Source organism: Puma concolor, chromosome D3 (genome assembly GCF_028749965.1).
Source record: "Puma concolor isolate L17-30 chromosome D3, mPumCon1.1.hap2, whole genome shotgun sequence".
In the NCBI taxonomy this organism is placed as follows: Eukaryota; Metazoa; Chordata; class Mammalia; order Carnivora; family Felidae; genus Puma; species Puma concolor.
Window position 1 is genome coordinate 69,979,332 of NC_141678.1, and position 26,156 is coordinate 70,005,487.

At 47.0% G+C, this 26,156-nt stretch overlaps 1 protein-coding gene across 2 annotated transcripts in view; it reads right to left on the minus strand.

Moving 5' to 3' along the window:
* The window catches only part of MYO5B (myosin VB), a 342,952-nt gene that overhangs the window by 124,976 nt on the left and 191,820 nt on the right, over positions 1-26,156 (minus strand). For both annotated transcript variants that reach the window (XM_086682946.1, XM_086682945.1), the window contains exons 5-10: positions 24,388-24,544; positions 16,259-16,402; positions 14,841-14,922; positions 9,644-9,751; positions 6,000-6,109; positions 140-405 (exon numbers count right to left, since the gene is read on the minus strand). In XM_086682946.1, coding sequence (XP_086539072.1) covers positions 140-405; positions 6,000-6,109; positions 9,644-9,751; positions 14,841-14,922; positions 16,259-16,402; positions 24,388-24,544 — 867 coding nt within the window. The remainder of the gene's footprint in view (positions 1-139; positions 406-5,999; positions 6,110-9,643; positions 9,752-14,840; positions 14,923-16,258; positions 16,403-24,387; positions 24,545-26,156) is intronic.

Consider the following 26,156-nt stretch of genomic DNA (forward strand, 5'->3'; position numbering starts at 1 on the left):
TCCTACATTTCACACTCTCCCGGGTTGAGAATCCCAGGGGCTTGGGGAGCACGACAAGGCCCCCTGCCAACTCTGAAAGGCTGGCAGGAAGACACTAACAACCATCAGGTAGAGTGTAGGAGGATGTGTGCAGGCCTACCCATAGATGTCCAGGACGCCAATGAAGGAGTGTTGCTTGAGAGGCGTGTGCAGGGCCTTGTTGATGTGCTCCACAATCCAGCCGAACAGCTGGGCATAGATGTGCTTGGCTAGGGCGTTGCGGGCATTGACCACCTGCTGCAGGGACATAGTCTTGACGTAGGTCTCTGAGGTGGTGACCAGCTTTCGATGGCATAGCCAGTGCTCCATCTGACTGTGCTCCACCCCTAGCAGTCGGCAGAAGCTGTTCAAGTGTTCATCCTGAGGCTGGAAGAGACACGGGAGATGGTTTCAGGAGGGGAATGGAGAGCAAACCCGCCACCACGCCCTCTCCCCTAGGACAGAATGAGCCCGCCCAGCACGGTGGGACCATGTTTCTCCCAGCCACAGCACCGGCAGACTCACACGCTCTCATACGGATGAGCGGAGGGACAAGCGGAGCCCAGAAAATGTTGCTCAAACTCATTATTACACCAAATTATCAGGGCTGTAAAAAAACAAAAGCTTTCTCAACTTTTCCTATGCCCTCCCCTCCATGGCCAGCCAGCTGCCTAGTGACAGGCAGGAGAGAATCTGGGAGCAAAGGGAGCAGAATGAGAATTGATAATTTAGGGATGGATAATCCAGTAAGGAGCCAGAAGGCAGCAGTAACTGCACAAAGAAGTGCACACAGAATCACAGTGAACATTTAGTTTCTATCCACAGAGTCCCACCTGCAGTGCTGAACCCACAGCCCAAAAAGAAGTCCTCATGTGCAGGCACTACCCTTGACCAGCACCTGGTCTAACAGCTGCCTTAGCCTCAGTGACATTAAGCAACACATACTTGATGTTATTTTTTTTTTTTTTTTTTTTTTACTATTTTTGAGAGAGAAAGATGGAGGAGACGCAGAGAGAGAGGGAGACACAGGCGAACCCACGAACCGTGAGATCATGACCTGAGCCGAAGTCGAACGCCCAACCGACTGAGCCACTCGGGGGCTCCACTTGGTGTTTTACTCTTAAAGTACTTGCTGCCTCAGGGGAAAAAAAGCCAATCAAGTCGAAAGCTAGGACAGGCGGCAAGAACACAGAACTGTGACCTGAGAAGAACAGCCCACTTGGAACATGGTTAAGCAGTACCACCACCCTTTTAGAGCTGGAGGAAAAACTAGGAATTCCTGGAGATGAAGTCCCTTTTCTACAGAGTGAGGCAGCGCATTTCCAGAGACTTGCCCAGGGTGCCTTCTACCCAGCGAACCCAGCTGCCTCTGATCTGGACACTCACTCACCCAAAGTCCCCATCAGAGCACTTAGCCTTCGGGTCCCTGATAAACACATCACCCACAGGTCTGGTCTTATTACACCCAGTAAGTCAGATACTCCTTGCTTTTCACAGAGGGCACCCCACAAAAAATCCTGTTCTTTGCTCTCTCACCTAAATCCTCTCCCTGGGAAAGCGGATAACCCAGCCAGGAGCCTGCTGGATTGCTTATTAACTCAGGCAGAAAGGGAATCCTTTAGAACATGATGTGCCACCTTCTATAATGACCTTACATTGCTCGTGGGACTCATTTTCTAATGAGGCTGCTTTGTAGGATTTAAATGAGACTTTACATGTTCAATGAAAATTAACGCAGATAACTGTACCATTTCCCCGGGCCATTTTTTTCCCTCCTACAGATATTTAAAATCCATCTAGCCAAAACAAACCCGATTACAAATTAGAACGTCAGAGTAGGAACGAACTTCCAAAAGTCAGTAAGGCCACCTTTTCTCCAAAACGAGGTCTGTGGAGCAATAGTTCCAAAGCATACTAATTGGCTTTGCCTAACCAGAGGGACGGCACCAGGTGAGACACAGCTGGACTCCTTGGTTAACGTACCCTGAAAGCACCAAGAGACCTATTTTATGCAGCATTTCCTGAACTTAATTGACCAAAGAACCCTTATTTTCTTAAGAAATTGCCCAGGGCTAAGCTTTGGGGGGAAATTCCTTGGGTACCATCATTCTAACCCAATCCCCCTTATTTTTCAGGTGAAGAAAAATGGGGGGAATGGAAGCCCCCCTGGCCCTGGCCCAGAGCTCCTGATCCAGCCAGCGGGGTGGGCACGCAGAGGCCCTGTCTTCTCACTCAGCAGGTGGGGCTGCTGCGGCCACCTCTCCAGGCCAACCCCATTTCTCTCTGCAGCAGCCTGTGCCTGCCCTCCTTCTCCCCCAGACAGAAAGCCACATGTAGCCGCATTAAATGCGTAGGGACCACTTGGCAAGCAACAGGTTCAGAGGTGGAAAGAGTCCAACCTCTTAACCTGACCTGCTTCCAAGAAATTCTTAATTGCTAGGCACAGCACTGCAGCTGGATTCCCTGACACGTACATGGCCTGCTGGCAGCAAACATGACCGCCCAAGGCCTGCTCGCTGGTTCCCTAGCCTCCCTGGCACCTCCCGGGTGAACGCAGTGGAGAAAGAACCACGAGTTCTGGAATGGTTTGATCACCGCCTCGGGACAGGTTCCCATCTGCTGCAGCGGGATGTGGCTTGCCCCCCTATTACCCCTTCTGACTGTTGATTAAAGGTGCTAAGTGAGACTGATTTAACATCATGCAATTACATTTAAGCTTAATTAAATGGTGCTAAATCCATTAAAAACAGCCAGCATCATAGGTAGATTAGGTTTTGTGGGCCCATATTGCCAAATTCAAAAAACAAATTGACGCTGGTGTCCAAGTAATTGCATGCTGTTGCCTCTCCAGGGTAACTCTGGCCGACATGGAACACATTTTTATGCTTTGATTAAAAACTACCGAGCAGAAGGCATACTGCGTACAGACAGACAGCCTTTCCAGGAGGCGGCCCACCCCACGCACCTGAGGAATAGACCCAAATCCATCTGAGACAGACGTGCACTAGTGGAGCACTTCCTGAGCATGTACTGCGCGCCCAGCACTGCGCTAGGCGCTGCCGGGGACATCAGCATGGGGAGGACAGCCTCAGCTCAAGGTGGGCTGGAGACACACGGGCTGGGGCCCAACGTGGCCCTGTCATTAACTGTTATCTCTCTGGGCCTCAGTTTTTCCAACCCTGTTAAGTGACAGGGTTACCCAGAAAGCCCACTCTGGCTCCAACAACAAGGATAACTGGCAAGAACTCAATCACACATGAGCCCCGGGCTAAGGTTGCTCATGTCGGCTGCACTGTGCACATAAGGAAGCAGACTTAGAAGCGTTAACTATCAGTAAGTGGCAGAACCAGGATTTAACCCTGGCAGTCCTGACTCAGAGCTCTCACTCACAATGTGTTCTCCACGCAGCCTCTAATTGGAGGACAATGAAAGAGCAAGTAACTGTGCTCAAAAACCTGACTTCCTGTTAGCTCTAAGAGATAGGTATCCCAGCTTCCACCTGTCAGACTTCCACCTCCCCTCCATAACTGTATCCTCCGTCCACTCTTCTCCAAGTGTAAGCCTCGGTATCCCCACCTTCCTGCAGTGTTTACAGAAACACTCCGGGTGCCAACATGTGTCAAGTTGGAAGAGAGAACAAATCAGACACGGCCCTCGAGTTTAGTCGGGGAAACCGGCATTGATCAAATAGCCAATCAGGCACCTACCAAGTGCTGGGCACCATCCTGGGTGCTAGAGATACAATAATTAAGAAACAGTAGCTGCCTTTGTAGATTGTGGACTCCCTCAAGGGAGAGAGACATGCAGCAAACCACCCCACAGAAAATGCAAAATTGCAACCATGCTAGGCACCATGCAGAACAGGTACAGACGCTGTAGAAATCTATGATGGGGAAGGAGGAGACTGCGGGGGGGGGGGGGGGGGAATGTTGGGAATGTGTGTCACCTTTCCTGTACCTCACCAACCCAAACCAGGAGTTTCTCAAAGCAAACGCTTCTAATATCAGCTGTCCCGGACACCAGGACATACACGGCTGCCCTAAGAAACCAAGGGGCATTTACTGGGGTATGTGAGTGGGTTAGGCACAGACCCCTTAAATTTTTTTTTTTTTTAATGTTTATTCATTTCTGAGGGACAGAATGAGAGAGAGTGCAAGTAGGGAAGGGCAGAGAGAGAGGGAGACACAGAATTCGAAGCAGGCTCCAGGCTCTGAGCTGTTGCACAGAGCCAATGAGGGGCTCAAACCCATGAACTGTGAGATCATGACCTGAGCTGAAGTTGGACGCTTAACCGACTGAGCCACCCAGGCACCGACCCCTTATGCCTTCCTCACAAGGAAAAAGACATGGGAGCAAGAGTTCACTGGCCTGAAGGCCTCAGTCTCGGGGAGTGCTTGGCTCACACTGGGGGCTCATTCCCCACACTGCCAAGGCACAGGGCCTCCTTGCATCACCCAGGTGCTCTCACAGCACCATCGCTGCCAACCTCACTGCCCACCCACCCAACATACACACCCCAATGTCACAGTGACACCCCAACGGTCACCTGACACTGCTCAAGCTCCAACGTTCCCTCCTTTCAAACTGAGCCCAGGTGCATGAGCCTCAAAGCTCTCGCTAGGTGGCAGACTCCACGCTAAGGATGGTGGCAGCCTTGATGGGCCCAGGAGACCTCCCACCCCCAAGACCATTTCTCTGTCAGGGAAAACGTATGGGGCAGTGGGGAGGGGATGCCAGATGCCAACTACAGTTCAGGTCTTCCTCTAAGGACAGGGCCAATTTCAACTTCTGATAAGCCCTAACTCCAAGCAAACAGCAGGAAGTAAATATTCGTTCAACTGAAAAAGCATCAGGTGTGAGTGGCATGGACACATGCCCACGTTTGTATTCTATAGTATTGTCTTCGGTCTTTTCCCAAGATCCAGGTTTCTAAACTCTACATCCTTGGGAACAAGAATTATACTTTGCATCTCCCCAAGACTTAGCCACTAAGGGGCCAAGGAAAGGTCTATAATCAACAGTTGCAGATTCACTTGTTAAGAGGAGAGACTAGACTGACCTAAATACCAGAGAGCACACCCCAGCTGCTGTCTCTAGGACCGCACTGGTACCCACTCCAACACCCACCCAGACATTTTTTTTTATGTAGCACATATCTGGTGCTACATTGGGCACCAGGAAAATAACAGTCACTATGAGCATTTTTGGAGTAATTCAGTTTATAATACTTTCGCATAGATGTCTCAATATTCTGCATACTGTCAAAATCTTGCTAAGCGTGGTTATCTTTTGTCCGCCCAATTAGATTGTAAGCTCCTTGGAGACAGTCCTTCATCTCCTTCCTGATGTCCAACATGTCGTCCATGATGTCCATCTCTTTGCTGCATGGACCTTAGTCAGGAGTTCAGAAAGTACTCATGGATTGGTAACACTCCGTAGAATTCCATGGACCTCAGTGTACTTGCAAAAGCAATCCATAAAAAAAAAGTATTTAATAGCCCCTAAATTCCCTCCCCTCGGTGACAGAAATTTGATGGCAACTGATTTGAAAAGGATGTGTTCTTTTAAAAAATTATCAGTAAGGGGCGCCTGGGTGGCACAGCCAATTAAGCATCTGACTTCAGCCAGGTCACGATCTCGCGGTCCGTGAGTTCGAGCCCCGTGTCAGGCTCTGGGCTGATGGCTCGGAGCCTGGAGCCTGTTTCCGATTCTGTGTCTCCCTCTCTCTCTGCCCCTCCCCCGTTCATGCTCTGTCTCTCTCTGTCCCAAAAATAAATAAAAACGTTGAAAAAAAAATTAAAAAAAAGAAATAAAAAATAAAAAATTATCAGTAAGAACAGAAGCCATTATTGTTAAGAATGAATAACCTCTGAGTAACCTCTGAGTGTCCTCTGAGCGTAAAAACACATTTCAGTTGTATAAAACTGTAAGAGCAGAGTAAATTGTGTATGTTTTATCTTGGGTGCTGGTGTGCAACTTACTGATATACTACAGGAATCACCATCACGCTCAGCCTGAATCTCCACATTTCCAAGGTGCAGGATAGAAGCAATTATCTTAAAAATGCTTATCTGATGGGACTCTCTCACTCCTGAAAAAAAAGAAGAATGAATGACACTTAACATCCATGGTAGGATAGAAAGGACATTTTACCCTTTTTTTAAGGACTTACAAAAATTTTTCCTTGATTTTCCTTCCTGGGCTTCCTAAAATGATCCAGGCTCCTCACCAAGTAATTACCGCTCATAGTAACAGCTCAGAGGGCAAAGGGGCTCCCTGGGCTAAAAGGGAAATATCCTCACTCTGATTGTCTTGTTCAAACCAGATGGGTTATGCTACCATTTTAACTTCTCTAAGAGCAAAGGAGAGACAGCAATCAGACTCATTTTCGTCTTCATCTCGACCAAATACTTTATGGACATTTTCATGAGTTTAATAACAATGGCCATTTATCTGTAGTCACTTCTCTCCAAACGCAATATCCAGCAAACATCTGTGTCCCACATCCCAAGTGCCAACGGGAGAGGAAGAGGAGAAACTTCTGGGAGTGCTGTTGTTGGAGCTGGACAGCCAGCTGGCTCTCAGCTGGGGCCGTGCTCCATGCTCCTTCAGTTAGACACACCGAACCTGCAGCCGCTGTGGCAGCAAACACCTGATGCCGCATTTGAGTACCTAAGTTATCAAAGACATACATGATCTCTTAAAATTTATCTTTAGATTTAAGGCGTTATCATTTATTTTTGAATACAAAATCAGACCTATAAAAAAACAGGATACAGAGTAACAGAACACTAGTCAACCTACCCCACAGTTTAAGAAATAATACAGTGGTCTCCCATATTTCTCTCCAGCTGCAATTTTTAAGGCAATACTTTACTCAGGCCAAAAAAAAAAAAAAGTGACACCAATGTAAGTGGACGGTAAAGATGTCACCCACTAGGATTAAAAACCATCCACAAAGTGGACAACCCAAGCATGAACTGGACAAATGGATCCTAGACTTTATTAATGAGAGATGACCATTGCTGTTTAAGCTTCACAGGGGCAGGGGTTTATTTTTTAATTTTTTAATATGAAGTTTTAAAATATACAAAGAAATAGCAATATAATGAATCCCTGTTCTTGCCTTGGCACACGGGTGGCTCAGGAACATGAATAATGGAAGTGAACTGATAGCTGTTACACAGACTGCCAGTATTCCCAAAGGTCTACAGAAATGCAGGAGCCATTCAAATATCTAGTTTCATTTAATCTAATTAAGAAACAAAGAGCTCGAGGCCAAAGAATTTACTGTAACTGATTAAGACTGAAGAAAATAAGATAGGTTAAAGGCCGGAGATTGTTACCCAAGACAGGAGGCTTGTACTAGGCTTTGGATCAGAGCTCAGAGTGTCCTGCTCTCAAGTAAGTCCTCTTGGAAGTACTAGTCAGGAAGTGGGCATTTGGACCTTAAGCGGACATTAAGGACAGATCGCTTTTCTCTCTCCTTCACTTATCCTTAAGAACCGCTGCTTTGTCAATTTCCAAAGCCTTCACCACCCTGTCATGGTAGGAATGTAAGTAGTAGATATCAAATGACTATTAAATCCTAACAATAGTTAGGATTCCTGCACTAGTAAACAAAAACCAAACAATAAAACTGAAGGAGTAAAAGGGGTTGGCAACCTATGACCTATAGCCCACAGTGTGTTTTTGTAAATAAAGTTTTATTAGAACAGTCACGCCCATTCATTTACGTTGTGTCTCTGGCCACTTTCACACTACAGCAGCAAAGTTGAATAGCTGCTCCAAAAACCACGTGACTCAAAGGGCCCCAAGTAATATCTATAATCCTGTTTTTAACAAAGTTTGTCAACCCCAGAGTAAAAAAGTAGACAAGTTTATTGAAGAGTAAAGAAGAAAGGCTTATTACAATAGATTTGCAAATGCCTTTTGCTTTGTGAACACAAGTACCCAGGTTTCTTAGAGGCCCTGGAGGGAACCAACTTCTCCCCCCATCGGTGCGTGCCCACTGCTCACAGTAGCAATACAGGGGCAGCCGCCAGGGGCCTCCTCCTGACAAACTGGGCAGAATGTTACCCTGCTGAGCATCAAGTCCCCTCCAAACCGGCTTCCCAGCTGAAGACTACAATGGTGATGGGGTGTGGGAGAGCTCAGGGGTGCCACTTATCAATTTATTACCTGTTTCAAATCTGTCCCACTTTGTGATACTGGAGCTAGACCCTGTCAACATTTCCCCTTTGCCCATGGTGGAATGTCCAGCTTGGTCAAAGAGCACTGTAGTGACTCAGTGATGCAAGAGCAGCAAGGAGACAGGCCTGTTCTTGGTTCCGGTCCGCTACAGTTATCATTCATCCTGGCAGCACGGCAACCTCCCCAGATGAGCCGCTGAGATGCCTGCAAGCCACGGTCTCCCCATTAGCAGCTGCTTCTGAGACCTTCTGGCTCCACCACACCCTGGGGCACCTGCAGGCTCCCTGTGCAGACCGACCAGCAATGGCCACACCCTCCGGCAAGTTTCTTCACCCCATCTTGTGGTAACCACGGACTGACATCTCAGCCAGGCAACAACAGTTCCTGTACTAGCTGTTCTTCCTTGCCCTAAAGGGAGCAGCGATTCTTTTGCACCTGCTATTTCTGTACCCCTAAAATCCTCTTATACTTTTAATAATCTTAATAATCATCAACTGTTGGAATAACCAGTGTGGCTTTTATGTCCCGATTATTTCACGGGTACCAAAGACAAACTGTGTCTACCCACTGGTTATCCAGAGAAGTGAACAGCACTGAGATTTCAGCACATGAAGTCCTGGTTCTACCCATATCGACCTTAGGGCAAGTCCTGGTTGGCCATGTTTTATTTAGACATTGGGTAAGACTTGCCAGATTCCCACCAAAGAACCTAAGAAACGCTGCTCTGGAGTAGTCACATGACTCACAAGCCAAATGTCTACCTCTGTCAGAAGGGGCTGGGGAAAAACACAAGGCCCATCCTGAGCAACTTCATGAATTACAGGCTGCTTTGCCAAACTTTGTTTTCTTCTGGCTGCAGGTCCCAGGACTTGACTCAATTTCCCAGTTAAGAAAGGGCAAGGGAGAGGAATTTTCTCTCTCTATGGCCCTTTATGCCCATAAAGACACAGAAATCTTGAAGTACAGAAACAGTGACAACAGAAGTGACACTGTGTTATGAGGGTGCCACCAGACCTTTATATAGTCTGTTTCCAACTCAGATCCCATGACTGAGGTACATGGGTGATTTGGTCCAAAAGACATGCTCTTTCTGCCAGAACACATGGCCTCTAAACCCAGACCACAGCACAGGAGGATGTAGCTCTTTTTCATTTTCCTCCACTGGCTTTGATGGCCTGAGGAAGCGAAAAGGGCTATCTTGCAGTGCCTGAGAGAGCAACTCACAATCCCTGATTTTTAAGACATATCAACAAAGCTGTTCTTAAACTTTGGAACCGAGGGTTGGGATGGAGTAAGAGTGGGAGGACATTCACTGAGGGCAACAGGGTTTCCCTATCGGCTTATGAAGGTTGGCCAAGCAGGACATTGTCAGGCTTTTCTACTCTCCACGAAGTCAATCCTCTGGGCCCGTTCCCTCTCAGAAGCTGCTCACCGAGGAGTGTGAAGGCTTGCCGCGTCTTCTCAAAGTCCTCGGCATCATCGACACCCTCGATACACGTGTCTCTTCCCTGTGAGGTATAGAAGAAGTCCTCCGCGCATGCTGTGGGAGGAGAGGAGGAAAGGCATCCCGGTTTACCCATGATCACGACCCAAGAGGATTTCTACTCATCCCAGGTGAAGTTTTACTCCCAGCCGCACGTGCAACCCTTTAAGGTATCACCTTTATTGACAATGGCAAATGGAGAGAAAACTGGATAAGGAAACACAGAACGTTACACCATGCTGACCGAACGCACTGTCGTGTTTGTATAAAACCAGCATGTGAAAAACAGTGAATGAGATAGTCACAGGTAGTTCAATTTACAGGATTCACCGGGTTTTTTTGCTCAGTTGTTCTACCAAGTTGGGCACCCGAGTTCTTCAGACAGGTGAACAGAAGCGAGTTGAGACCCTTGTTTTGTGTTTTGCTCTCACCTCCAGTTCAATTCCTCCTCAGTCAGGCCTCTGATAACAGCCTGGGGGACAAGTGGCAAGGAGGGGTCTCAGTTCTGCCTTAGGAGTCACAGCCAACCCCAGAAGGGGGGCAAAAATGCAACAAGCCCTGGGTAGTAGCTGCACAATAGGCTGGGAAGTCGGCATTTAGGGTAACAAGGGCACCTCGTCAGAATTACTTCAGAAAATCACATTTTCCAGAAAATACAGTACCTTTGTGGAATACCATCCTGACCAGTGTTTAGAATTTCTAAATGTACGTTTGACAAGATGCCAAAGCTGGACACTGGCTGGTGTTCCTCTTCTCCTGTAAAGACCCAATTACTTCACCTTGATCTGAGTTCGTACCATTTGAGCACTCATCAGTTAAACATGCATAGAGGCCATTTCATTGTGATTCCCGGTCCTCCTTCAACACCTTGATCTGCCTGTTTGATCCCGTAAGAATTTGAGTCTCTTTCCTTGCTCCCCCTGTCATCGCCGGGGTCTGACCTTCAGCACCTGCTGTCTGGGGACTGTTGCCAAAGACTAACCCAGTCTCCTTCCTTCTCCTGTCCTTTCGAGTCCACTTTCAAATTGCTGGTAACTCTGATCACACCGCAACCCTATCTAAAGCCCTTTAGAGACCCCCTCCCTACCCCTATGCCCCCAAAACAGGGGTCAAGCACCCTGAAAGGACCTCAAGGGTCTTTTGTGAAGCAGCTGCAGGTTCCTCCTCCTTCCCCTCCGGACTCAGGGCTGCCTCCACATCTCTGGTCTCAGATCCACCGGCTTCCTGTCATTCCTCAGCTCTACTCTCGGTCCAGGCCCACAGGGGCCCCGCCTACCTCTCCTTTCTGGTGTCTTCCATTCCCCACCTTGCACCCTCTGCTCCAAGCCACACTTGCTGGGTAAGTGCACATTGCCAGGCCCAGCGAGGAAGTGGCAGAAGCCAGACCCAAGCCCTGCCCACACAGCCCGAGCCAGGACCCGCACTGCCCACAGGGATGGGGCGCCGAGTATCAGTCCTAGCTTATGACAGAAGGCTTCCCGGGGGAGTAGCCCAAACACACTTTGAGGACTAGAGGCACTTGAGCTGGGAGAGGAAGGACTTGAGCCCCGGGCTCACTGACAGCCACAGCAAAGGCGAACTGTTAGGAAGGAAGGTCTCTTTGGAAGGTGCCAAACTCACCTCTCTTATATCTAATCACCTCACAAGCTCTAGCACAGGACACAATAGTTTCCAAGGCTTGTGAAAAGCATCCGTTCATTTTTCCTTTTCACTCACCTTTCAAAGTACCTCCTTTGATGATTTTGGCAGGGCCCACATGAAGATGATTGCACATATTTATTCCTATTTTTCAGACAGGCAAACTGAGGGACATAAGGCTTGAAGGGATCACTCAGACTCCCCCAGACTTTGGCCAGGCCTGGGATAGCCCACTACTTGGTCACCCTATTGTGGAGAGGGTTGTTTATGACATGGTTTTGTCAAACACAACCTAACTCGTTGTCAAAAGTTATCAGCTGACACACCAGAAAAACAGGCACCTGAGACTCCAAAGGAAGGCACCAGACCTCTCTGCTGGAGGAAAGGAGGAGTTTTCAACATCTACCAAGACCCTTCATGGTCAACAACCAGGGCCTACGACCTGATGTTCTGAGTCAGACCCCCCACCTTCCCTGCTGCCAGTTCCCAAACTCAGGCCCACCAGGGGAACCTCCTCTGGCTCAGGCTCATCACTGCAGGGGTTCCCTGGGTCAGTCACAGCTCACTCTACTAAATGATTTGAATCCAATCAAGATTATCAGCTTTTAGGTTTGCAATCGCCTGTGTCCCCATCACACTCCAGACCCTTGTAAGAGACATCCCAACAGCAGAAGGTTCTCTGCCATCTGCTTAGCCACCTTGGATCCTGGCTCTCCTTTCCAGCCTATGAAGTCATCACTGACCATCTCACCTGAGCAACGTCTCTTATCCTCCAGTTTGGCTCTCTCTCTACTCAGCATTTCTAAGGAGAAATATACCACAAAGCCCCCTAGTAACTGGCTCAACAGGCAGATGCCGGGTCAGTGTTTAGACCACTGAGGAAGTATGAGCCCAGTGATTAGAGCAGTGGACCGACCATCAGGGGCCACGACCGAGGGCTAGCACTTCACCTGGGAGACTATGTTCTAACTGTGCAAGAGAGGCTTTTTATAAAACTATTGATACAAGTGGAAAAGAATTTATTCCTCATTACCTAAGGGCTATATTTAAGGAAATATAAGCCCATTATACCTCTTTTTTACCATCATTTATTCACACTGCAGACACTTATTGGAGTACTTTTCTTTAAATTTCATCCTGAGGTCATTTTAATGCAACAGGCCACCAACAATAGGGTAGGGCAGAGGGAAATACAGACAAATGGCTGCAAATCTGCTCCCCCGTGCTCAGACAAATGCACAAAACTCTTGCTGGGCCAGGGGTCTTGCAGAGACATCTGTATACTTGAGTAGCATGTTTTAGGTGAAGAAAAGGGAGAAGGAGGTGAGGCAGTCTAAATATCTACTAGGAACCACTGGCCAGTCCCTCATTTACTTCAGGTTTCCAGCCACTCAGCCAGGGTTATCAGCAGAACTAAACGTCAAGCTTCAGAGCTCACAGCCAATGCACCCACGAGGCCGAACACAGCCGCACCCCTGAGCACAAGAGCTCGACACCTCTCAGCTTCCTTCCACATGTTCTTGGAGGGCACACATAGGTAGAACAGTGCAAGAAATGGATCGAATTGGGTAGTTTTCAACTGCTCCAGTCAGAGGCCCAAGGAAGAGGCCAAGAGAAAGAATATGGAAAAGCTATTTTTTGTTTTTTAATTCAGTGCACTTGCATAAGTGCAAAAAAAAAATTAGGATTTTTTTTTTTCCTATTTCCTTAAAGTTACATTTGGGATACAATGGTCCAAATACAAAGGATCTCGCCAGAACTTGTTTATTTTTCTACAAAAATGACCTTTAAAAAAGTTTTGATCCCCTGCAGGCTGGCTCTGAGAAGTCTAGCTGGGCTCATGTCCCCACTTTGGGAAGGAAAGAGGTGGGGGGACAAAAGCCCTTAGCATGGCCTACATTACTGGTCACTTGTGGCCATAAGCCAACATCAGAGCCCAAGGTGCCAGCTCAGGGAGGTGCTCATCAAACAAGGCTTGTACCGGTCCCTCCTTGTCCTCAAGGAGTTGATAGCTTCAGTGGGGGAGATTCAGATTTGTAAACACTGACTAGAGTATAGCAGAAAGCCAGCATAATATATGCCATCCTGGGCTTCCCACTTTGGTTCTCAATTTACTTCCCTGGGGAACCTTCTGACCCATCTCCGCTACGCTTCACTCAGCATACCCTTCTCTCTCTGCACTGTAACTGACTGTAAGCTAAGCAAGGGCAGGGCCCACAACGGTTATGCTCAGCACTACACCCGCAGTACCCACCACCACCTTCATAGGGTTCGATGAACAAACGAAGGACCCAAGGCTAAACTGCGTGCCCATGTACCAAATGCTGCAGAAGCTCATAAGTGAGGCAGAGTTACGAGCGCAGACTGAGGTTTGAACCACTTGGTGTGTTTTAGCTACTAGGAGCACAGGCTGGAGCTGTCAGAGGGGGATCTGGTGTTGGGCCCTCAAGACCGCTAGGATTTGGGTCACGAACAGCAAAGCCCCAGCAGTCTATTTCTCTCACAGTTGCACAAAGACCAACCGGCCTCTGTCTAGACACCCAGCTCGTCGTCACACCATCTGCTACTACTGAACCTGCCCCTCACCTAAAAGACACCCAAGAGACCAGAGACAGGACACCTGGCACACACAGGATGCTGCACGGCCCCCGGGCTTGCCTAGGTCACACGCATCTGTCAGGAGATGGCTTTGAGGACTCCAGCCTGGAGTCCATCAATATTCCTTACAAAGTCCCAGGGCTCGGAAGGGGGAAAGCCCCAGGCTCCAGGCCCCAAGCCTAGGCCCTCCGTTGGTGGCATCTCGAACTAAAGCCTGCTCACTCCTCTTGCTTTGCCCTAGCTCCAGGTCAACAGCCTCCAGGCAAACGGTTCTTTTTATCTCATGGCAACAGCCAGGTGAGACTCAGTGGAGAGGCGCTTTTAGTCACTCCGTGTCACTCTGCGATGCTCCAAGCTCCCGTGCATGGGTGCCACAGCGTCCCACCTGCTCAGAAGAAACCAGAGTCGCCGCAGCCCAACGCCATCATATCCTGTGCCATCCAGCCGTCCATCTTCATCCTGATCCAGCCTCTCCCTCCCTCCTTTTCTTCATCTCCATCCTTGAAAGGGACCTAAAACTCACTAGCTCAATTACACGATGTGCCTTAGCTAAATCTCTAGATCCTCACGGTGGGGACACACTTTTTGCAAAGTTTAAAGTGGAAACGTTTTTCAAAACAATGCATGGAAAATATTTTGTGTTCTGCAAGATACTGTTCTGCCCCCTGCCTCTGATCCTCTCAAATGTTTTCTGTGGCAGGCAACCTGGGTGCAATTAGCCCAATTTTATGGATCGAGTACTGATGCTCAAAGAGGTCTGGGGAGACGAGCCCACGTAGAGGCAGAGCTGGGACAAGAACCCACAACGGAGGGCTTTGAGCAGAGCACCCTTCCTCCAGTCCGCACCTCTAGATGTAGCACCTGGTGCTGCAGCAGCCCACCCGAGGACAGACACACGCACGTTACGTACTCAGTGCAAGCTCCTTAAATTCCGGGAGACTGGCGGCAGCACAGAGCTGGTAAAAGATGTGGTAATTCCGCTCGTCATCTGCCTGAAGGAGGGAAAAAGTTAAACAGGTTTAGGGCAGTGACCCCCAAGATCGTCCCCTCATCACTTGTTCTAATCCCAGGGTTCGGAGGTCACATGACAGAGGTCAGGACTTCTGCTCAGGTTTTCCTCCACACCCTCTGCCACCTTCACTTCCCACCCCCGGACTTCTCTTTCACTATTATGGGGCCTTCTTGAAGCTTCAAGATTTTTACCTCTCATGTATTTTTTCTCCCACATAGAACATCACTGCTCTTTCGCAAATAGTGGAATGGTCAGACAACACACACTTGCTCAGATATCCGTGTTGCCTGGCTCATGTTGCACAGATCGTAACTTGCCTGCAGTAGACTCCCATTCTCCCCTGGGAGGCTTGGGACTAAGTCAGAGCTATGCCCTTGCCCAGCATGACAGGCTGGGGCAGTCACATCAAGTCCAAGACAGAGACAGGACTTAGAGCAGACACTCAGGCTACACCTGAATTAAGTTGGCAGGCTGGTGGCGGTGGGGGGAGCTTCAGGAGGCCTGAGCAAAGGAATAAGGAGGTTCAAGGACTGTTCAGAGAAGAGTCTGGACAGAGTCACAGCCAGATCAGACCTGTACCCAGCACAGTAGGCTGTTTACTTTGCTGCAGTGAGATAAGGATACGGGGCTATTGAACCAAAATTTGGGAGGTGGAGAGAAAGCCTGAACAAAGGGAAAACATTAATAAAACTAGTTAAAAAAAAATCATTAGATGTTTGTTAAGCGTCAGCATGTAGACAGGCATCTCTGAGAAACAGCTGAGGCTGTTTTGGATGTCCCCTCTGCCGAGGGTCAGGGTGGGAAGAGGGTGTGGCTGGCTCGGACCAGGACACACACCATCCCAGTTCAAGTATGGGACCACTGAAAGGGGGCTGGAGGAGGACAGTTTTTGGGCTAGGTGCATGTCCAAGTAGTGTTTTTTGCGTTTTTAAAAATATAACCTACAAAGTAAGGTTCCTGGGGAGCGCTGAAGCCCAGAGACCCCGTACAACAATCCTCTAATCCTAAGATTACAACCCACAAAGAACAGGACCATCTTATTCTTCACCTGTCTCTGGTATCTAGCATGTAACAGGCACTCATTAGGTTTGTTGACTGAAACTGAAAACAATACCCACTTCAAAACAATACTGGGTAGACAACCATAGCATTCGAACAAACCCTTTTTGATGAAAGGAAAGAAAACCACAAGAACAAGCGTATTCAATTCCACTTCCAAAAGAGGAGGTGCTCTCTGGGCACAGGAGGCAGATGAGGGGGCAAGTAAACGTCATTCATGGGAGAAAGTACAAAGAAGCCCACGTCCCACCACTCACCTGAAAGACCACTCTGGACTTCTCCAACAGGTAGGTCCTCATGTTGGCCCCAATGATGTGGTACCTTTTATCAAAGCCAATCTGAATGTACTTCCCAAAACGGCTGCTGTTGTCATTGCGAGTGGTTTTAGCATTTCCAATGGCCTGCACAGAACAAACAGAAGGAATGCAAAACCAGGAAAGCTTTCTTGACCTCAAGGTTGTAGGTCTGTGGCAGCATCTCCCTCCCCCCCCCCCCCACACACACTTCCTTACAGGGCTTCCCCTACCATTGGGATGACAATGAGCTGAGCTAAAAACAAAAGTTCATTTCCTGCCTCCTTTACTCCTAAGAATGGCCAGTGAGAGTAAGGACTGGATTGGTGAACTCTGTCAAGTTATCCTACCTGGAATGTGCATATGATGGCTACATGAAGGAAAGGTCTAGAGAATCACCGAGAGCACCATTCTGAGCACTACTTGAGCTATTAAACCAAAGCCAGTATCCAAGAGCTCTGAATTGTTTTGAGACACACAAACCCTAGTGTGCTCTGATCAGACCTCCATGACAAAGCAGTCAAATGTCATTCCAAACTGATAAACTATATTTCCAAGAAAGAGACCAAAGATCAACCAACATCTCTGCACCTCATCACTAGATCAAATCAGGAAGACATCACCCTCTTGGTACCATTTCTTATGCAGCTGTAGGGGCACCATTCAAAACAGCAGACATTTATTTACATTTAACGTTTGTTTATTTATTGTGTGAGAGAGAGAGAGAGAGAGAGAGAGAGAGAGAGAGATCCCAAGCAGGCTCCACACTGTCAGCATGGAGCCCAATGCAGGGCTCGAACCCACGAACTGTGAGATCATGACCTGAGCTGAAACCAAGAGTTGGATGCTTAACCAACTGAGCCACCCAGATGCCCCTAGAGGATAATTTACAAGGTGAGCAGCTAAATAACCTGGCATGATTATTCACTTTCTATAAAACATCACATTGCTAATAAATTGGTAATGAATATATTAATATTTTAGTCCCTCTCACATGTTTACATTCTTACATGGTTGAAAAATATCCACTATATGTTTTCAGTTGTCGAGAAAATTTGTGGCACACAGAGGTTGAAAAAAACGTAAAATCCCATTCCACCCTCTACCCCTTCTCAGCCAAATCCAAGTTACCAAACTACCGGGATCTCTGGACATCCTAAAACTACACAAGGCTTAGCTGGCATCTGTTATTAACAAGGCAAACAACACAGCTGAAAGCAAATCACTGTGTAAAAGATTACAATAAGAGGGGCACCTGGGTGGCTCAGTCAGTTGAGCATCCAACTCTGGCTCAGGTCATGACCGCAGAGTTCATGGGTTCGAGCCCAGTGTAGGGCTCTGTGCTGACAGCTCAGAGCCTAAAGCCTGCTTTGGATTCTGTGTCTCCCTCTCTCTCTACCCCACCCTCCCCACTCTTGCTCCATCTCTCAAAAATAAACATTAAAAAATTTTTAAAAGATCACATTAATAAATGCTCTTGGAAACGTTCCATTCCTATTTTTGAGGTGAGCAAGTGAGACCTTCAGGCACGCAACCATTCACCTGCAGAAACCAAAGAGCCTAGCTTGCACTAAGGAAGCTATTCAGTCCAAGAGTGCCTGCACCCTACATATCCAATTCACCATCCAAGTACACCGAGTGTTCTGTCCCAAATGTGCACCAATAATCCAGCCTCAATTTAATCAAGTCTCTGAATTTTACTGCCCTTTTACAGGAAACATAGGGGAGAAAGGGAACATATTACCAACATCATGAGGATACAATTAGCAAAGTCCAGTTTGTGGAAAATTCCAAAAGATAACCTTGTTTCCATAAATACGTTTCCATTTCAAAATTTCAAAATATTCAAATTTCATGATTTGTAAAGCAGCAACAAGAGCCTCTACCCTACCTGAGACCACCCCCTGTAACGGCCTAGGGAGTGTTTGCCCAGGGCCTAACAATCACCGTCAAAAGATCTATCCTTCTCACCTCACGAGGGCTGTTTTGAGAAATGATACACCTGTAAGTACTTTCAAAAGTATGTAACGTCACCCACAAAAAGGTTATTTATTACCGCCAACCCATAAACTCAACCGAGGTAGGAAGGACTCCCAACTTGTGTGTAAAGATCTCACTTGATTCTTGATGCATAAGGAAAACAAGTTCTGTTATCATAGATAACAGAAAAACAGGTTTTAACCTCGAGTCTCACAGACCAAAAACAACAAAAAAAAGCAAAAAATGATGCAAGTGGTTAAAATCTGGAAAATGAACCATGCTACAGCAGGAAATTCTCACACACACACACGCAAAACACAAAACTCATGTGACCAATAAACCTAAGAAAAGACAACCTCAGTGGTCATCAAAGAACTGTAGATTAAAACAGCAGCCCAGAGGGGCCACAGCAAAGAACTCTGACATTACAGAATGAGGAGGGTGTGAGGACAAAGGAACTCTCCTACGTTGCCGGCTCACATGGAAACAGGAACAACCATCCTGAAAAGTAACTGGACCTATCTAGTAAAATTGAATATACACACACCTAACAGGCAACTCTATCTTTAAGTAGCACCTGGAAAAATACCCAAGTGTACACGTGGGTAAGCACAAGAATGTTCTAGGCAGGTTGTATTTAACAAAAAAAGAAATCCATCCTAAATGCACACGAGTAGGGGAACAGATAAAGTGTAGTGTGTTCACACAATGGGACACTATAAAGCTAGTAAAAGTAAGCTAGAGCATGATTCATGGATAAATTTAAAAGATGTTGAGTGGAAAAAGTTGCAAAAATGACAGAATACACTACCATTCACATAGGACATAAGAGGACCACCTTCTTCATTGTTTATGCATATGCAAAGATGTAGTGAGACCAAATGGCCCAGAATAACTTCAGTAGGATTAGGATTATACAATATGAGAGACATACCCATAGTGTGGAAGCACAGGGAAGGGAGCTATTAGCCATTCCCAGCACAATTGGAATGGCTTTAAGGAGTGTAAATTGAGGGTCTTCAAGGGTGAGTAGAATCTGATAGCAGGGAGGGAGGGCGTTCTAGTGATGGATATGGTGTGGGCAAAGGCACAGGGCACCTGAGAGTGTGGGATGGCCAGTGTGTGTTGACATGAGACAAGAGCGAAGTTATTTTTGGTGCAGACTCTCATATGAATAGGTTAATAGTTGTAGGCCTTGTTTCTTGAGCTTAAAAAAAGTCAAATTCGCCAAATTACATAGTAAGTGGTCTTAGTTTATATTGTGTGTGCTCATTGTACCCCTCGCCCCCCTTCCTCCCAGGATGGGGGAGCCTCTGGCCCCTGGACTTGTGTGCATGCAGACTCTGGTCATCCCAAGAAGCTACATGATGCATCTGGTCTGGACTTGGTTCTGTCCCTGCTCTAACAGTCTCCTGATTACCAATATCCTTTTAATCAGTGCAGACTTGTGAGCAAATCGCTGCCGGGATGCTGGCAAGCTCTTACACAGAGTGGGGGCAGAGAGCTCTGGCGCGGAGAGTAAATCATCCCAATCCACCCTCGAGTCGCCTTTAATTCAAACAACTGCCACTTAGCGCAGCTGGCTGGGGATTCCACTGTCTCAGATTGTCCTCAACTCTGTCTCCCCAGGAGGCGGCTGCAGTTGCCAGGGTGCAGAAATAATGAGATGATCGAGGAGCATAACTGATTGCTCAGCCAGGAGGTGCCGTCCTGAGCTGGGACAGGGGCAGAGTCGTCAGTCATCAGCTGTCTCCTGATTAGGACAAACTTGTGTTGCCTATAACCCTCGGAGGAGCCACAAAACTGACTGGGCTTCCTGACACAAGGACCCAGCTAGACTCCAAAGTCATGAAAAGTTAGGTTTTAGCACCGTAGAAGCTGCTTTCTCTGCTCAACAACACTTCCTAACCCACCCAGAGTTCTTTCCTGGCTGGGACTCTTCCTTTCCACATTTATAGCCAAGATTTCTCTCAAATGTAACACTTAAAGGTCAAGGGACAGTCTCTAAAATGACCACGTTCTGTAGTTTGACAGACTGAGCCCTAAGGAATTACCCAGATGGTTTCCAAAGTACCAATTTGCACAAGGCAGAAATTTAACATTGCGCATCCAAACCACTGTAGCATTTAGTTATGTGACATCGTGCATGAGGAGGCTGCTTTGTGTGTACATTCCCCTTTAGACTTTAGCAAGTGAACCACATTGTGTGTTTTGGGGAGTGTGTGTTGTTCTCACATTTCTCCCATGCCAGAGTACCCTGAATCCCCAGCCCATTCAGGACATAATAGATATTGAAATGTTAGATCTTTTTAGATTACTATAATTTAAAAAAACATTCCCCAAATAGGAACTCCGATGCCTGCATGCTACTGTCCAGTGGCATTATTCACACTGGCCAAAAGGTGAAAACCCAATGATTCATCAACAGAGGAATGAATTAACAAAATACAGCATACCCACACAGCAAAATGTCATCCAACCATAAAAAGCAAAGACATACTCCTACATTCTACAACATGGATACACTTGGAAAACATTAGGTGAAATAGGTCAGACACAAAAGAACAAATGTTGTGTGATTCCACTTATAAGAGGTACCTAAAACAGGCAAATTCATAGACACAGAAAGTAGAATAGAGGTTACTAGGGTCTGGGGGCTGGAAAGCAGAACAGGGAGTTGTTCTTTAACAAGTACAAATTGGGATGATGAATCCCCAAAGGCAAGGGAATTAAAAGCAAAAGTGAATTCCTGGGACCTTATGAAGATAAAAAGCTTCTGCACAGCAAAGGAAACAACCAACAAAACTAAAAGGCAACCAACGGAATGGGAAAAGATATTTGCAAATGACATATCGGACAAAGGGCTAGTATCCAAAATCTATAAAGAGCTCACCAAACTCCACACCCGAAAAGCAAATAACCCAGTGAAGAAATGGGCAGAAAACATGAATAGACACTTCTCTAAAGAAGACATCCGGATGGCCAACAGGCACATGAAAAGATGTTCCGCGTCGCTCCTTATCAGGGAAATACAAATCAAAACCACACTCAGGTATCACCTCACGCCAGTCAGAGTGGCCAAAATGAACAAATCAGGAGACTATAGATGCTGGAGAGGATGTGGAGAAACGGGAACCCTCTTGCACTGTTGGTGGGAATGCAAATTGGTGCAGCCGCTCTGGAAAGCAGTGTGGAGGTTCCTCAGAAAATTAAAAATAGACCTACCCTATGACCCAGCAATAGCACTGCTAGGAATTCATCCAAGGGATACAGGAGTGCTGATACATAGGGGCACTTGTACCCCAATGTTTATAGCAGCACTCTCAACAATAGCCAAATTATGGAAAGAGCCTAAATGTCCATCAACTGATGAATGGATAAAGAAACTGTGGTTTATATACACAATGGAATACTACTTGGCAATGAGAAAGAATGAAATCTGGCCTTCTGTAGCAACGTGGATGGAACTGGAGAGTGTGATGCTAAGTGAAATAAGCCATACAGAGAAAGACAGATACCATATGGTTTCACTCTTAGGTGGATCCTGAGAAACTTAACAGGAACCCATGGGGGAGGGGAAGGAAAAAAAAAAGAGGTTAGAGTGGGAGAGAGCCAAAGCATAAGAGACTGTTGAGAACTGAGAACAAACTAAGGGTTGATGGGGGGTGGGAGGGAGGAGAGGGTGGGTGATGGGTATTGAGGAGGGCACCTTTTGGGATGAGCACTGGGTGTTGTATGGAAACCAATTTGACAATAAATTTCATATATAAATAAAAAAAAAAACAAATTGGGATGATGAAAAAGCTCCGGAAGTGGATGATGGTGACAGTTGCATAACACTGTGCATGTCCTTAATTCAATTGTTCATGTAAAATAATTGAAATGGTATATTTTATGTACGTTTAACTACCATAAAACAAGTTTAAAAAATCTTGTCTTGAACACGTTTAATGTGGTGATCTACCTTCATTAAATTATCATCTCGACTAAAATTACTTTGTTCAGTCACCAGAGAGAACTTCCCTTCTCTGTTTTGCCTAGAAGAACTATATACTGCTTCCAAAAGAGGCAGCATTCTGTAGCTTTGAAAACTTACTACCTTAAAAATGCACTGAGATTTGAAACTCAGGGGCGAAGGAAAGGCCGAAAGCCTGGTTTCACTCCCATTTGAGATGAAACATGATGTTAACTGTAGATTACAATCTTAGCTACCTCAATTCATAGGTGCACAGATGGATGGTCCAGGGTAGGCCGAAGCCATGGTCCACCACATTCTGAATGGAAGCCATGGCCAGGCCACCATCTTGGGCTTAGAATAAATGCTATGAGCAAACAGGCTATCAACGAGTTGAATGTCCAACAATATTAGTATGTTTGCAGCCAATAAGGCAGTTCATAAAAAAGCTCAATGATATGGGGGATAAGGTTTATGACTGCAATACTCAGTGAAACAATTGAAAGGAAACAGACCCAAATGTTGAACAATCCTCAGCAAGCTGTAGGGTTAGGCAGGGACTTATTTCCTTTTACTCGTCCATATTTTCCAGTGAGCCCTTACCTTTTTCATAGGCCAATGGTTCTCAAACTGTGGTACTCAGACCATCAGAATCATCATCACCTAAGAACTTAATAGAAAGGCAAGTTTTGGGACCCCTACCCCAGACCTTCTGAATCAGAAACACTGTGGGTGAATCCAGCAATCTCATTTAACAAACCCTCCAGGTGATTCTGATGCAGTCACGTTTAAGAACCATTTTAACAGAATAAAAGTTTTCCTGTTTACATCTGTTTAATAAAAATGCCTCCAACTGTATTGACCATTTCCCAATCCATATAAGAACAGTATGGAAACTGGCTTTTGTTGAATTGTTAATGAATATATTGTGTCCTGTCAGTAGACAGAGAATGCAAGTTCTACAAGATAATCCAACTGTGTAGTCAGGAGACTATGCCTGTAAAAGCCACGAATTCCTATGAACTGAGACTCAGAATTTATCCCAGCACTTGGTAAAGGAAGAGGCGGGGGGGGGGGGGGGGGGGGGGGAGGGGATCTGGGAAGGTCCAGGTAGGTTCTTGTTTCCTCCAGCTCCAAAAGAATCTGAGAGACCAATCATCTTGGTGACTTGGCTCTTAATCGATGGGGCTCAAGGCACTGCAGAGAAATCTGATGCTATTTTGGCAGCTTTCAGTCTCAAATGAATTTTTCCTAAAACAAAGGAGCTGCCCCAAACTGGCAGGGGCCCGATTCCTACCAGACTGTAACCTAGACGATAATCAAGAGCCTCCATTTCAGAGGCAGGAAACCAAAGCTGGCCAGAAACTGCGTGCCCATTTAGATCTACTTTATCAGAATTAAGTTTTTATGGAGGAAATAAAGAGAGAAATGGAGCTGTGACCCTAAAACATGATGAGTTACAGCAGGATCTAAGTTTTAGCAAATCTCTCTGGCCTTGTACTTGTAGTGACTGCTCTGAGGCTGGGGGTGAGGAGTCAAGATCCAGACAGAACCCAAGCTGGCCAGTTCATGCCATCATTGGTAACTGCTGAGGATCAATAGATTCTGTGTCACCGCATAGCTTTTGGTCCCACCCTTCCCCTCAACCCCCAAATAAAATAAAATGTCCAAATGTTTTTAGGAGAAAAAAGGAATCTTCTACATAGTCCTCCCACCCCTGCCCAAGCAAATTGCCCTCCTGATCCAGCAGGCCTTCAAGCATTGGATGGTTCAGGTGAAATGCAGATTTGCTAACACATGATGGCAGGAGGGGAGAGGACCAGCAGCAGAGGGGAAGGTAGAATGGAGGGACATTCACTAGAGCATCCAGCGGAGTCAAGGGACAAGGAGGACAGGAAAAGGACACTCCACTCTATACTAGGGACTTGAAAGGCACTACCAGGTTAGAGTACTCCCAATTCCGTGGTCTTAGGGACACCTTTAGAATTTTTTCCTCAGTTGTAGACAATGGACTCTCAGGGGAAACACGAATGTGGGCACATGCACCGCTTTCTAAGGATTCTTGTGGGCAACCACATAAGGCTGGACACCCAGCAGTCTTGCTGCCAGAGGAAGCAACTCCAGCCAGAAAAGCCAAATACATTTGGAAAGGCTTTACCTCCATGATGGGACTGGATGCCAGGACCTTCTCTTCAATGTTGGTGTCACTGGCTGAGCCACCAACCGTGGCAAAATAGCGCATGGCGTACTTGGCTGACACAGTCTTGCCGGCTCCAGACTCCCCGCTGACTATGATGGACTGGTTCTTCTCATCTCTGGAAGGAAAGAGCTCTGGTCACTTACTTGCTGTGGATAAACTGTTGCCTTCCAGGGGATCTGTTGACAAGGGCCCGAGCCCAAAAGAATCTTGCCTTCTTTTAAGGATAACAATGAAGAACATTGCCAAAACAGTCTGCCCTCCTCAGAGGCTTCCACAAGATCCACAAACAGAAGAAGGAAGAGTTCAGCAAAGGGCTTACAAATAGCACATACCCTTCCTAAGGGCCCTCAAGAAGGGAGGCACAGCCAGCCGGTCATGCTTTCACTTCCTCTCTGGATGCAGCACACCCTAAAACATTTCTCTATGTACATACACACGCTCGTGCACACACACACCCCCTAAGAATTTACATATATGCCTTTTCAGGTATACAGTCTCACCTTTTGATTCTCTAACATGCCCATCTTGTGCCACTGCAAATGTAATTTTTCAAAAACAAGAGTCTTTTGTGTTTGAGCCGGAAGATATGGTTTTGAATTTCTTATTCACGCGTATGTATCATAAAAGCCATGCTATTAACCACCAGACTGATCTTGCTCCAAGTTTATCAGAAATGAGATGAAACAGCTATCAATTGCAGTCAGAGGGATTTCAGTAAGACCAAATGGGAAGGGGAAAGAAGATACTCTCCCTCAGATATAAATGCATCTATATTTATCCCTTTAAGTGACAAGTAATGGTGAGAGCAGCCTCTCAGACCTCTAAGGAACATGGACATTCAAGCAGAGAGTCAGAGAGAGAGGGAGGGAGAGAGAGAGAGGGAGAGAGAGAGAGAGGGAGAGAGAGAGAGAGGGAGGGAGAGAGAGGGAGGGAGGGAGAGGGAGGGAGGGAGAGGGAGGGAGGGAGAGGGAGGGAGGGAGAGGGAGGGAGGGAGAGGGAGGGAGGGAGAGAGAGGGAGGGAGGGAGGGAGGGAGGGAGAGAGAGGGAGGGAGAGAGAGGGAGGGAGAGAGAGGGAGGGAGAGAGAGGGAGGGAGAGAGAGGGAGAGAGAGGGAGAGAGAGGGAGAGAGAGGGAGAGAGAACGAGAACAAATGTTTGGGAAACAGGTTTGGCAAACGAATTGCTTGTAAGGGCTATACTCAGCCATCTACATCCAGCTCACAAATCCACTGCCAGGAGGACGCGTTGCTCTCTGTCTCCAGTCCCTCTAGAGCGCATGGCACAAAATATATACTCCTAGAGATTAACCATCACCCCACTTCCAGAGGAGAAAACCCAGGAACGTGGAAGTGAGTTTAAAACACAGACCTCCTGGCACTGGCCCACTACTACTACCAGCTCCTGTGGCTTCCTGGGCAGAGCAGGCTACGGGCAGAAGGAACAGAGAAGCACCACAGGCTGCTCATTATCAACCCAAGTAGACTGCAGCTTATCAGCAAGGGGAACAAATATTGGCCCTGCTTCTGATCTGGATCAACAGCCAAGAAGTGGGGAAGCAGCGTGAGGACACCGTTGTCAACCAGAGGACGACTAGAAAGATAGAGATCTGGGCTAGGCGTGGGAGCCCCAAGTAGGCTCTGGTGTGGTAGCTGGGCTGAAGAAACCCTAACTCATAGCCACCATTCAAGTGCAGCAAAGAGCAATGTGGTCTCAGCTCACACAAACTCAT